General features: G+C 45.3%; 1 protein-coding gene across 2 annotated transcripts in view; it reads right to left on the reverse strand.

Annotated features, from left to right (window-relative positions):
* Window positions 1-13,616, reverse strand: part of TMEM45A (transmembrane protein 45A) — a 374,423-nt gene that overhangs the window by 67,005 nt on the left and 293,802 nt on the right. Inside the window, exon 5 of one of the 2 annotated variants that reach the window (XM_069203155.1) lies at window positions 12,335-12,480. The exons of the other annotated variant lie outside the window; for it this stretch is intronic. Coding sequence (XP_069059256.1) covers window positions 12,335-12,480 — 146 coding nt within the window. The remainder of the gene's footprint in view (window positions 1-12,334; window positions 12,481-13,616) is intronic. 2 annotated transcript variants of the gene reach the window in all.

Here is a 13,616-nt window from a genome sequence, read left to right on the forward strand (position 1 = left end):
ACTCTGTTTGCACCGAATTAGTGTCATTTTTTTTTTACTCTAATTCGGTGCAAAACTAACTCCATATTTATACTTTGGTGCTAGACCCATCTAGCACCAAGGCCCTGATTTAAACTTTTTTTGCACCGCATTAACGTCATTTTATGACGCAAAAGTGGCGCAAACTTACAAACTATTGGCCCTTATTTATACTTTTTGCTGCAAAACTGCACTAACTCAGTTTTGCACCAAAAAGTTTAGCACCGGCTTGCACCATTTCTGTGCACCAGCCGGGCACCATATTTATGGAATGGTGCAAGCCGGTGCAAAGGGTAGGCTAGAGTTTAAAAAAATTACTTTAGTCGGGTGGGGCTGGCAATATAGGAGAAGAGGGTTTAGCACCATAAAATGGCTTTAGGCAGGTTAGAGTGAAAAAAATGACTCTAACCAGATTAGCGTAATTTTATGGTGCTAAACCTACCATGCCACATGACTCCTGCCTTAGAAAAGGCAGGAGTCATGCCCACCACCCCAGTGGCCAGCACAGAGGACAGGGGTCCCCTGGGCATTGCCATTGCACCCGGTGCCATGTATGGGGGCCCATTTCAGGGCCCCCTATGGCACTTTCAAAAATAAAATGCACTTACCTGTACTTACCTGGGATGGGGTCCCCCATCCTCGCAGTCCCTCTAGTGTGGGTGGGGGTGCCCCAAGGCCTAGGAGGGGAACCTCTGGGCTTATTCCATGGTGTTCCACATGGAAATAGGGCCACAGGTCCCCTAACACCTGCCCTGACCCAGGTCTTAAAAAATGGGGCAAAGCAAGGTTTGCCCCATTTTTTGACCCCTCCTCCCTCCCTTGCACCATTTTTACATGGGAGTATAAATATGGTGTTAAGGCCATAGAGTAATTTTTTTGCACGGGAACGCCTACCTTGCATCTCATTAAGGCAAGGTAGGTTTTCACTTCCAAAAAATGACTTTAACTCCATAAATTTGGTGCTAGATGGGTCTTACACCAAAGTATAAATATGGAGGTAGTTTTGCACTGAATTAGAGTTTTAAAAAAATGACGCTAATTCAGTGCAAACAGTGTATAAATATGCCCCTTAGCGTCAAAAAATTATGCTAATCTGGTCAGAATCATTTATTTGACTCAAAACTGCCTAACGTCATTTTTTTTTAAATTAGCCTACCCTTTGCACCGGCTTGCACCATTCCATAAATATGGTGCCCAGCTGGTGCTAAAAAATGGTGCAAGCCGGTGCAAAACTTTTTGGGGCAAAACTGCCTTAGTGCAGTTTTGCCCCAAAAAGTATAAATAAGGCCCTTAGTTTTGTATTCTTTCGTTGTTAAAGGATTTGCAGTGGTCATCCGAGGGGGTATCCAGGAACTTGGGCAAGGTCTGTAGGTATGTGGTCTCAAGGCACTTATTTGGAGAGCCAGTCTTTAAGCTTCTTGTGGAACTCAAGACATGAGGAGGAGGCTCTGATGTGTTGAGGGAAATTATTACATGTTTTGGGTGTGATGTCTTTCAAGTATTGCCAATGCAATGGATATTCCAAAAGTATCTTTAACAAACTGGTTAGGGCACATTGTTCCTTTAATTTGAACAATTAAGATCACACTGAACAAGTTGGTGCTCGTAACCTCAGATTGTGGGTTAACACCAGTTCGAACTGCACTATGTAGTAAACTGATTTCACCTATTTCACTTGAACAAGCTACTAAAATATTAGCTAAAGCTGGGTAGCAGGAATTGTCTGTTCTGGTAATGCCCTCTAAGATGTTGGCAACTATGCCAGTCACAATGCTTAGAAGTAGTGTTCCAAATGCTGCAGCAACAGACAAAGGACAAAGGGCCATGTATATCATGGAATGCACATTATGTGATAGTTCAGTTTTTGTGGGGGGATGTAATACACCTTGGTGTTGTGTGGGAGGTGTTTAGGAATCGATGGTGACCAGCCAACTGCACAAGGAGAGCAGATTCATTACTTTTGACAAGTTTACAACTTACTCCAGAGACTTGAGAATGGGGTGCCTACAGTTTACATCCCGTGCTGCAAATAAAGGGCATTCTTGGCTGGATTTATCAAATGGCCTCTGGGTATGGTCAGATCACTGCTTCTCTGCTGAGCTTGGCCTTATGTGTCTTATGTCTTCTAAATATGCAGATTACCAAATCTTCTGAATTCTAGATCTTAGACTCACTCATTTAAAGAACCTCTCTTCAGTTTCACTTTGCTTCTTCGTCCATAAAGTTTTCCACAAACCCTTCCTATCCTCATTTCTGCAAGGCAGTCATCCAGTCCATTGTACTTTATAGGATAGACTATTGTAATTCTCTGCTGCTTGGCTTGTTTGATACTTGTTGCAGTGCCTCTATACAAAATACTGCAGCTAGATTTATGCTAGGACTCAACAAATGCACCCACATCTCTACTCATGTTGCATCTCTTAATTAGCTGCCAGACACAAATGAGCCACCTTCAATACCATGTGTACCATACCTCTTTGTCACAGGGTCTTCTACAGCTTAGGCCCTTTTTTATGTGAAGTCTTTTTACATACTGCTCCCCAAGTGCACCAATGTCATCAGTGAATAACATATTGACGTTTCCCACTGTATGTCGTTCTCACACTGGTGGCTGTGCCTTCTCAAAACTGACAGTCTAAACATGGTACTGTCATGCCTCAGATCAACGCGGCGCAAGCTGAGCATTCAGCTCGGGCACGGCCATGGTTCCTTTTTCTGCAGGCCGGGCGTGCCACTCCCCTTCTGTTCTATCTTTCCTCGTACGAGGCCCCAAATTGGCCATGGGGCCTTGGCGAGTTCTGGGTGCTGTGCTCCCTCGATTTTTGGCATGACCCCTCACTTACCTGGTGCAGCCTGTTCCTTTCTTCTTTTCTTCTTCTTTCTCCTTTTCTCCTTCCCTTTTTTTTACACTTAGCAGCCATGTTCTTCTTTATCCCAGCATGCCTTTTTTTCCACTGCATGCCTTAGGACCCTTTTCCAAAGTGGCGCCTTTCTCTATATTCTCTTATGATTCTTTCCCAATTCAATATGGTGTCTTTCTTCTCCAGTTGGTCATTTCCTGTTTTAGGGTATATAGGGAGTGTGATTCTTGTTCTCCTTGCGCTGCAACACTTCCTTTGGTGGTGATCTTCGCTCCTGTTGTTTTTTCTCCAGTTTTTTCCCTCGCTTGTTCCAGTTTCTTCCAGTGTTGTTTTCTTGTTGGAAGACTTACCTTTTTTTGCTTATTTTTGTTCCAGAGGCTTCCTGCTATAGAGGTTTTTCCCTTTGGTGGTTTTTCCTCTGGGATGACTTCTGGAGGGCACGGACTGCCTTTTGGCATTCCATCGTCAGCAGCACCCTGACTACCAGAAAGGGCCACCCTTACCTTGGTCAAAGCAGAACCTACAAAGATCAAGACCACTCTGCAGTTCCAGTTGGCCAGAGACATAAATGACGAGTAGCCAGTGACAGGACAGTCTTCCAGCCCATCTCGGCCCTTTAAATAATCACCTTAATTTAAGGAAGGACCTAAAACTGTGCATGCTGTTAATTATAGTTTTGAATCACTTTTAGTAACCTATCTTAGCAAATCTAATGTGAGGAAACCCTGAGCCTATGTGATACCACACTTAAAAAAATTATATTAAAAGATATCTGAGATGCACATGCCGAATATGGTAATATAGGTGCAGGACGCCAGTAAAGGAGCAAGGGTGGAGGTGTATTACCGCACTATAGACTGACACTCACCCCGGATCATCTGAGGTGGCTTAGATGGAAAGTAGATCTGGTGTCATGGCTTACTGATTTGGCGTGGACTGAAGAGTGTGAACACAGAAAACACATCTCCAACAGTATAGCCTCAGATTTTTTCAGGATAAATGCCTGATCAGAACCAATATGACCACACCCAACACACACACACGTGGTCTACAAACTGAATCTTGCCAGTATCTCTGATTGTTCATGGTGTCTGGGGGAAGCAGCAAACATTTGCCCTAAGTGGGACTTCGTAGTTACATCTCAGTTTTGGAACTTTGTGGAACAGCACTTGGCTGTTTTTTTTAAATGGCATCTAATTAAATCACTCAACTCTTCCTCTTGAGGATCCTGCCAATGTAAATAAAATGTCTGTTCTAACATTAGATATTTGCGCTGGAAGTGTATTTGGTCAAATGATCTATCGCCATAACCTTCTAGGCAGTGTGACTGCTTTGTGGACTCTCTGATTGTAGAATACCATAAAGGGGATAAACAGTGCACCAGGGTTTGTGTTAAGTGATGCATTAGTGTGTTAGATGAAACCCAACCTAGTGTGTGGTATATCAGTATGTGGAAACAGTGATTGATGGCTCATGTGCTCTTTTAGAATTTGGCTTCCAAAAAACAGCTGGTGTCCTGATCTCCAAAGCTACAATTGCTCAGCTCCATTTCTAGGAGGGGCAACTTCAGGGCTTTCCACAGTGTAGCCTCAGCTGGTTCCTCCATTAAAAACACTTGACCTGACACCACGCCCACAACTGGGCTGCCAGAACACAGTGACAGGGGCCTCAACCTATCTAGCATGTGGCACTTTAACTAGAGTTCCCTGCCCAGGACCCAGGCATGGTGGCAGGGGTGTAGCTTCAAGGGGATGTTTGGAGCTTTACACACCCTAATAAATATATTCTGTAGTAAATAGTGGGGTACTGGTGCCGAAATATGGTCTGCATGCTGTTCTTAATCATCCTCTGCCATTGCATTGGTTATCTTCTCTGCTGCTCCAACCATCTGAGTCAGGGGACCAGTCATCTTTTTAGCCCTTTTCTGATCTTCCCATGTCGGCCTCATTCTTTGTGTAATAATCTTGTGCAGTGTAGGGATATACAGCCATCTGTAATCATGCCACTTTATAGATGCAGGACATACGGTTAATGAGATGAGATGGGTGGTGATAGAACAATTTACTGGGCCCATCCCAAAAGAAGAGATCTCTCAGGTATTTTTGTTTAAAAAAACAGAGATGGATGTGTACACTTCATACACACAAAAGTGGCTTAAATGACAACACTCTCTGGATAGCATTCAGTAGGAGATTAACAATCATGAACATGCCTTAATTTTGAACACTTATAGAGACTACCAGGGTCTCCCTTTTGCCCGCCCTGCCAACATTTTATCTCACCAGCTTATGAGAATATAAGTGAACCCTTTATTTCATGTGCCCACATGCACCCCTCTTTCTTTTTAATCTATCAACATTCAACACTGTTCCTCTCGTTGACAAAACTGAATTGAAACATTTTTAATAAAACAATGAGGATTAAACATGCACAGGTCTCTTCTTTCTTTTCTTAAGGTTCAATATTGTTCCTCTCCTGAACAATACCTAACTGAAGCCTTTTTCAACAAAATGATGTTAATTAAACACACACATGTCCTCACAGCTGTTCGTGTACCGTCGAGCAAACTGTGTGATGTCACACACGATTCAACATAACCATGAGAGGTCATGTGATGCACTGACGTCTTTGAGCATTTCAAAAGGGAAACAAGCACACCACACTGTAGGATGCAGGGGGCGTGGATGGTAATAGAGGTGTTTTCCACTGACCCGCACTTTTGACAAAGTAAGCAAGCCACAGCCCTTCCTAGTTTTTCACTCCGCCTCACGCGGCTTTTGTGCTTTCTGGACCATTGTAAGCAGTCACGACTTTGCTTAATCTTCAGTTTTTTCCTGCACATGCAATAGAGTGTGACTGCAGGGTATGCCCCACCATGCACCCTATGGTGCTAGTACAGACCCCAAATTGGCGTAGTCTGAGGAAATAGTCAGCCCATTTTATCAAGATTAGTACGTTGTATGTTTGTTTTGTTCTCTGCATGTTCTATCTGTATAATTAATGTTCACTTGTATCACTACCACGTTCACTGAGAATACAGTGACTACACGTTTGCAGTATTTTCACATGTGTTTTCTTACCTGCAAGAAATGAGAGTCCTCAATAAATTATTTGTATGTCTTTCTACCCTCCTGCCTCAGGTGACCGATGTGTTTTCCCGCATATATAATATTGCATGAGAGTGCACGGTTCTGAATACCTATAAAACCAGCAACAGTATAGGGAATTATTAGTAGATTCCGCTCCATACTGTTTAGATATATTTTGGTCCTGATGAAGGCTGCATGACTTCTGCGCAATTCATGATGGCTGTAACATGTAGACCATATCAGAGGACGTCGGGCCACTATTACCCTCAGGCATCCATTAACCGCTTCTGTGCCTTGGACGAGATGATCTCGTCCAAGGCTACAGTTCCCCTGTGCCTTGGACGAGATCATCTCGTCCATGGCACAGGGGAACTTGGGGGCAAGCTAGCGCGCCCCCCGTGCACCCCCCCCCCCCCAAGTCGGGGATGGAAGGGGAAGACCTTCCCCTTCCACCCCCGACCCCCCCCACCCCCCCCTGTGACGTCAGCGCGCGCACACTGATGTGTCACAGGGGCCTCCCTCGTCGCGCTGGAAGCTCTGCTTCCAGCGCGATTGAAAAAGAAATGCAAAAGCATTTCTCTTTCAATCGATGGGAGGCCCGGAGGGGCTTCAAAGGGAAGGAAAAGTATTTCCTTCCCTTTGAAGTCCCTCCGAGGGTTTCAAAAGCCGGATTGCTTGCAATCCGGCTTTTGAAACCCCACTAGACACCAGGGATTTTTTTTTTTTTATTGTTATTGACAAAAGGGAGCGACCCCTTGGGCAAGGGTCGCTCCCAGGGGGGGCATTTTTTTGAAAAGGCCTTTTCTGCCCCCCCTGGGGGCAGAAACCTCTAGGCACCAGGGACCATTTTTTTTTTTTTTTTTTTTTTTTCATTTTTTTTTTTTGGTGGGGAGCGACCCCTTAGGCAAGGGTCGCTCCCTGGGGGGGAGGGCAATTTATTTTAGGCCATTTCTGCCCCCAGGGGGGGAAGAAACCTCTAGGCGCCAGGGCAAATTTTTTTTTTGTGTTTTTTTTTTGTTGTTTCTTTTTTTTAGAGATGGGGAGCGACCCATCAGGCAAGGGTCGCTCCCCTGGGGGGCAAATTGTATTTAGACCATTTCTTCCCCCCCCTAGGGGCAGATTGGCCGATTTTAGGTCAATCTGCCCCCAAGGGGGCAGAAACCACTAGGCACCGGGGATTTGTTTTTTGGCGCCAATGTCACGCAGGGGGAGCGACCCCGTAGGCAAGGGTCTCTCCGGGGGGGGGCAAATTTATTTTAGGCCATTTCTGCCCCCCCGGGGGGACAGATCGGCCTATTGTTAGGCCGAACTGCCCCCAGGGGGGGCAGAACCCTCTAGACGCCAGGGCAATTTTTTTTTTGTGGGTTTTTTTTTTTTTGTTTCTTTTTTTAGAGATGGGGAGCGACCCATCAGGCAAGGGTCGCTCCCCTGGGGGGGGGCAAATTGTATTTAGACCATTTCTGCCCCCCTGGGGGCAGATTGGCCAATTTTAGGTCAATCTGCCCCAAGGGGGCAGAAACCACTAGGCACCGGGGATTTGTTTTTTGGTGCCAATGTCACGCAGGGGGAGCGACCCCGTAGGCAAGGGTCGCTCCCGGGGGGGGTGGAGGTTGGGGGGAGAGAAATTTATTTTAGGCCATTTCTGCCCCCCCTGGGGGCAGATCGGCCTATTATTAGAGATGGGGAGTGACCCATCAGGCAAGGGTCGCTCCCCAGGAGGGCAAATTGTATTTAGACCATTTCGGCCCCCCTGGGGGCAGATTGGCAGAGTTTAGGTCAATCTGCCCCCAAGGGGGCAGAAACCACTAGGCACCGGGGATTTGTTTTTTGGTGCCAATGTCACGCAGGGGGAGCGACCCCGTAGGCACGGGTCGCTCCCGGCGGGGGAGGGTGGGGGTTGGGGTGGCAAATTTATTTTAGGGCATTTCTGCCCCCCCCGGGGCCGGCTGAGCTACAGGCCAAACACCACAGGTAGGCACCTTGAAAAAATACCTCTGTTTTCTGTGAAAAAATATGTTGTGTCCACGTTGTGTTTTGGGCCATTTCCTTTTGTGGGCGCTAGGCCTACCCACAGAAGTGACGTACCATTTTTATCGAGAGACTTAGGGGAACGCTGGGTGGAAGGAAATTTGTGGCTCCTCTCAGATTCCAGAACTTTCTGTCACCGAAATGAGAGGAAAAAGTGTTTTTAGGGCCAAATTTTGATGTTTGCAAAGGATTCTGGGTAACATAACCTGGTCAGAGCCCCGCAAGTCACCCCATCTTGGATTCCCCTGGGTTTCTAGTTTTCAAGAATGCACTGGTTTGCTAGGTTTCCTCAGGTGTCGGCTGAGCTACAGGCCAAAATCCACAGGTAGGCACTGCTTTTTATAAAAAAATGTGATGTGTCCACATTGTGTTTTGGGCCCTTTCCTTTCGTGGGCGCTAGTCCTACCCACACAAGTGAGGTATCATTTTTATCGGGAGACTTGGGGGAACGCTGGGTAGAAGGAAATTTGTGGCTCCTCTCAGATTCCAGAACTTTCTGCCACAGAAATGTGAGTAACATGTGTATTTTTAGCCAAATTTTGAGGTTTGCAAAGGATTCTGGGCAACAGAACCTGGTCCGAGCCCCGCAAGTCACCCCTCCTTGGATTCCCCTAGGTCTCTAGTTTTCAGAAGTGCACAGGTTTGGTAGGTTTCCCTAGGTGCCGCTGAGCTAGAGGCCAAAATCTACAGGTAGGCACTTCGCAAAAAACACCTCTGTTTTTTTCCAAAATTTAGGATGTGTCCACGTTGCGCTTTGGGGTGTTTCCTGTCGCCGGCGCTAGGCCTACCCACGCAAGTGAGGTATCATTTTTATCGGGAGACTTGGGGGAACGCTGGGTGGAAGGAAATTTGTAGCTCCTCTCAGATTCCAGAACTTTCTGCCACAGAAATGTGAGGGACATGTGTTTTTTAGCCAAATTTTGAGGTTTGCAAAGGATTCTGGGTAACAGAACCTGGTCCGAGCACCGCAAGTCACCCCTCCTTGGATTCCCCTAGGTCTCTAGTTTTCAGAAATGCACAGGTTTGGTAGGTTTCCCTAGGTGCCGGCTGAGCTAGAGGCCAAAATCTACAGGTAGGCACTTCGCAAAAAACACCTCTGTTTTTTTTCCAAAATTTAGGATGTGTCCACGTTGCGCTTTGGGGTGTTTCCTGTCGCCGGCGCTAGGCCTACCCACGCAAGTGAGGTATCATTTTTATCGAGAGACTTGGGGGAACGCTGGGTGAAAGGAAATTTGTAGCTCCTCTCAGATTCCAGAACTTTCTGCCACAGAAATGTGAGGGACATGTGTTTTTTTAGCCAAATTTTGAGGTTTGCAAAGGATTCTGGGTAACAGAACCTGGTCCGAGCACCGCAAGTCACCCCTCCTTGGATTCCCCTAGGTCTCTAGTTTTCAGAAATGCACAGGTTTGGTAGGTTTCCCTAGGTGCCGGCTGAGCTAGAGGCCAAAATCTACAGGTAGGCACTTCGCAAAAAACACCTCTGTTTTTTTTCCAAAATTTAGGATGTGTCCACGTTGCGCTTTGGGGTGTTTCCTGTCGCCGGCGCTAGGCCTACCCACGCAAGTGAGGTATCATTTTTATCGGGAGACTTGGGGGAACGCTGGGTGGAAGGAAATTTGTAGCTCCTCTCAGATTCCAGAACTTTCTGCCACAGAAATGTGAGGGACATGTGTTTTTTTAGCCAAATTTTGAGGTTTGCAAAGGATTCTGGGTAACAGAACCTGGTCCGAGCCCCGCAAGTCACCCCTCCTTGGATTCCCCTAGGTCTCTAGTTTTCAGAAATGCACAGGTTTGGTAGGTTTCCCTAGGTGCCGGCTGAGCTAGAGGCCAAAATCTACAGGTAGGCACTTCGCAAAAAACACCTCTGTTTTTTTCCAAAATTTAGGATGAGTCCACGTTGCGCTTTGGGGTTTTTCCTGTCGCCGGCGCTAGGCCTACCCATGCAAGTGAGGTATCATTTTTATCGGGAGACTTGGGGGAACGCTGGGTGGAAGGAAATTTGTAGCTCCTCTCAGATTCCAGAACTTTCTGCCACAGAAATGTGAGGGACATGTGTTTTTTTAGCCAAATTTTGAGGTTTGCAAAGGATTCTGGGTAACAGAACCTGGTCCGAGCCCCGCAAGTCACCCCTCCTTGGATTCCCCTAGGTCTCTAGTTTTCAGAAATGCACAGGTTTGGTAGGTTTCCCTAGGTGCCGGCTGAGGTAGAGGCCAAAATCTACAGGTAGGCACTTCGCAAAAAACACCTCTGTTTTTTTCCAAAATTTAGGATGTGTCCACGTTGCGCTTTGGGGTGTTTCCTGTCGCCGGCGCTAGGCCTACCCACGCAAGTGAGGTATCATTTTTATCGGGAGACTTGGGGGAACGCTGGGTGGAAGGAAATTTGTAGCTCCTCTCAGATTCCAGAACTTTCTGCCACAGAAATGTGAGGGACATGTGTTTTTTTAGCCAAATTTTGAGGTTTGCAAAGGATTCTGGGTAACAGAACCTGGTCCGAGCCCCGCAAGTCACCCCTCCTTGGATTCCCCTAGGTCTCTAGTTTTCAGAAATGCACAGGTTTGGTAGGTTTCCTTAGGTGCCGGCTGAGCTAGAGGCCAAAATCTACAGGTAGGCACTTCGCAAAAAACACCTCTGTTTTCTCCGAAAATTGTCGATGTGTCCACGTTGCGCTTTGGGGCGTTTCCTGTCGCGGGCGCTAGGTCTACCCACGCAAGTGAGGTATCATTTTTATCGGGAGACTTGGGGGAACATAGATTAGCAAAACAAGTGCTATTGCCCCTTGTCTTTCTCTACATTTTTTCCTTCCAAATATAGGAGAGTGTGTAAAAAAGACATCTATTTGAGAAATTCCCTATAATTCACATGCTTGTATGGTCACCCCGGAATTCAGAGATGTGCAAATAACCACTGCTCCTCAGCACCTTATCTTGTGCCCTTTTTGGAAATGCAAAGGTTTTCTTGATAGCAATTTTTTACTCTTTATATTTCAGCAGATGAATTGCTGTATACCCGGTATAGAATGAAAACGCACTGCAGGGTGCAGCTCATTTATTGGCTCTGGGTTCCTCGGGTTCTTGATGAACCTACAAGCCCTATATATCCCCGCAACCAGAGGAGTCCAGCAGACGTAACGGTATATTGCTTTCCATAATCTGACATTGCAGGGAAAAGTTACAGAGTAAAACGTAGAGAAAAATTGATGTTTTTTTCACCTCAATTTCAATATTTTTCTTTTTCAGCTGTTATTTTCTGTAGGAAACCCTTGTAGGATCTACACAAATGACCCCTTGCTAAATTCAGAATTTTGTCTACTTTTCAGAAATGGTTAGGTTTCTGGGATCCAGCATTGGTTTCATGCCCATTCCTGTCACTGACTGGAAGGAGGCTGAAAGCACAAAAAATTGCAAAAATGGGGTATGCCCCAGTAAAATGCCAAAATTGTGTTGAAAAATTGGGTTTTCTGATTCTAGTCTGCCTGTTCCTGAAAGCTAGGAAGCTGCTGAGTTTAGCACTACAAACCCTTTGTTGATGCCATTTTCAGGGGGAAATCCACAAGCCTTCTTCTGCAGCCACTTTTTCCATTTTTTTTTTTAAAAAACGAAATTTTCACTGTATTTTGGCCAATTTCTTGGCCTCCTTCAAGGGAACCCACAAAGTCTGGGTACCTCTAGAATCCCTAGGATGTTGGAAAAAAAGGACGCAAATTTGGCTTGGTTAGCTTATGTGAACAAAAAGTTATGAGGGCCTAAGCGCGAACTGCCCCAAATAGGCAAAAAAAGGCCTGGCACAGGAGGGGGAAAAGGCCTGGCAGCGAAGGGGTTAAAGAACTAGTCTAGTACTCATTGTTTTTAATCTTATCAGGATCGTCATAATTAAATAACATTGATATGGTTACTTCCGAGACAATTCCAACTTCCCTCATCCCTACAATATCAAAGAGCTCCCAGGTCTCTGGATGAGCCAACCCTAAAGCACCCTAATTTTTGGGCAACGGTCCAATACTAACGAATGTCATGACATTTACTGGTTATGCGTGAATGGTCTCGGAATTAGAATATTTTGAACCATTCCGCCTAGGGGCGACCTTAACTTGCTTGGTTAATAATTCCAACTAGGAGATGGTACTTAGTACTTTTCCCCTCTTTTGGTCATGTGCGTTGCTCAGAGATGCTACCACTGGTTCGAAATGATCACTAATTAAATTAGGCCATTAACCTTCAATTGTTTGTTGTGTTTAACAAGTACTGCATATTTGTACGTTCTATGCGTGCATCACAAAACCCATTAAAGGCATGGACATTTTAGCAGCATGTGTTTAAAAAAAATAATCCATACATACCAAGCCACAATGGTATAATTTAGTGCAAGGATGAAGAGAGCAAAAGCGTAATGCCAGCAATAGCACATTGTAACAAACATCACGTTATTATGGTCCATTTGGTCCCATTCAGGGCCTCCGCCAGGGGGATATAATATAAAGCCAATCTATAAAAAATTAGAATGACATTTTAAAAACATCTATACTTATAGCAATTTTATTTAAGAAAAGCTGTAAACCAGCCCACTGGTACATTAGGTTTTAAACACTAACATCTTGTGACTACACAGTTTTAAAATGAACTAAAGACATCTAACAGGTTAAGCATATCACGCAGTTAGCTGCTACTGATCATCTTGCATGACACAACGCTCAATAAAGTGCATTTATTTCTTAACCTTTTTACAGCTACTCTCTTTTGGGGACATGTCAAAGTTAAACAGTTGAACGCATTTTTCCTAGATACCTCTACCTATTTTAGTGAACTAAAGAGGATCCCACAGTTGAACACCTGTTTCCCACCCTTCAACATCTGGTAAAAAAAAAAATCTGATTACACAAGTACTAGTAATGAAAAAAAATGTGAATTAAACCCCCCATAAGCTTAAAAAAGTGCAACAGGGGACCTATACACCAATCACTTGCCCCCATGGCCTGCTATGGTGCCAAGTAAGAGCATACAAAAAGTAACACAGTTTTTTAAGTCTACTTTGAAACAGACCTATATTGCCTTCTGGGGCATGGTGCTTCACAATCCTGTCATTCTGCCTCACTCATGGATGTGCGGGTATGGGTCTGCTGAATCTTCCCGATCTGCTTCTCCTGGACCATGAAAATAATACGTCTACTTCCCCCCCCCAGCCTCTCTTTGTAGCTCCCTACCTATACCACCACATTTCTGAGATAAACATAATGCCATGGAATGGAATAGAGCTGCACAGCATCCCTCGCCAGAGTCGAATTTGGGCTGCAGTCCTATATATTTATTTTTTTAATAAGAGAAAGTATTGCTATATGAATTGTAGTGTTCTTCTTGTCTCACAAAGGACTTCTGGGTAACCAGGGCTAGTGTGTGCATGACAGCCAATCTCTCTGAGTTGAGGGGTCAACACCTCAAGTCTTCACCTTCTGCCTTGTGCCAAGAAGGCTGCTTGCATGTGAGAGAGGGAAGGAGTCTGTAAGACCCTGCAGATGGAGAGATTGCCCAGAAAGACAGACCAGTGTCTCCTGGTCTCTCTACAGCTCCTAGGGTGAATCACATAGTATAGGAAATCCATACATTGTGACAAGATGGGCTGCATCT

The sequence above is a fragment of the Pleurodeles waltl genome, chromosome 8 (assembly GCF_031143425.1).
Source record: "Pleurodeles waltl isolate 20211129_DDA chromosome 8, aPleWal1.hap1.20221129, whole genome shotgun sequence".
In the NCBI taxonomy this organism is placed as follows: domain Eukaryota; kingdom Metazoa; phylum Chordata; class Amphibia; order Caudata; family Salamandridae; genus Pleurodeles; species Pleurodeles waltl.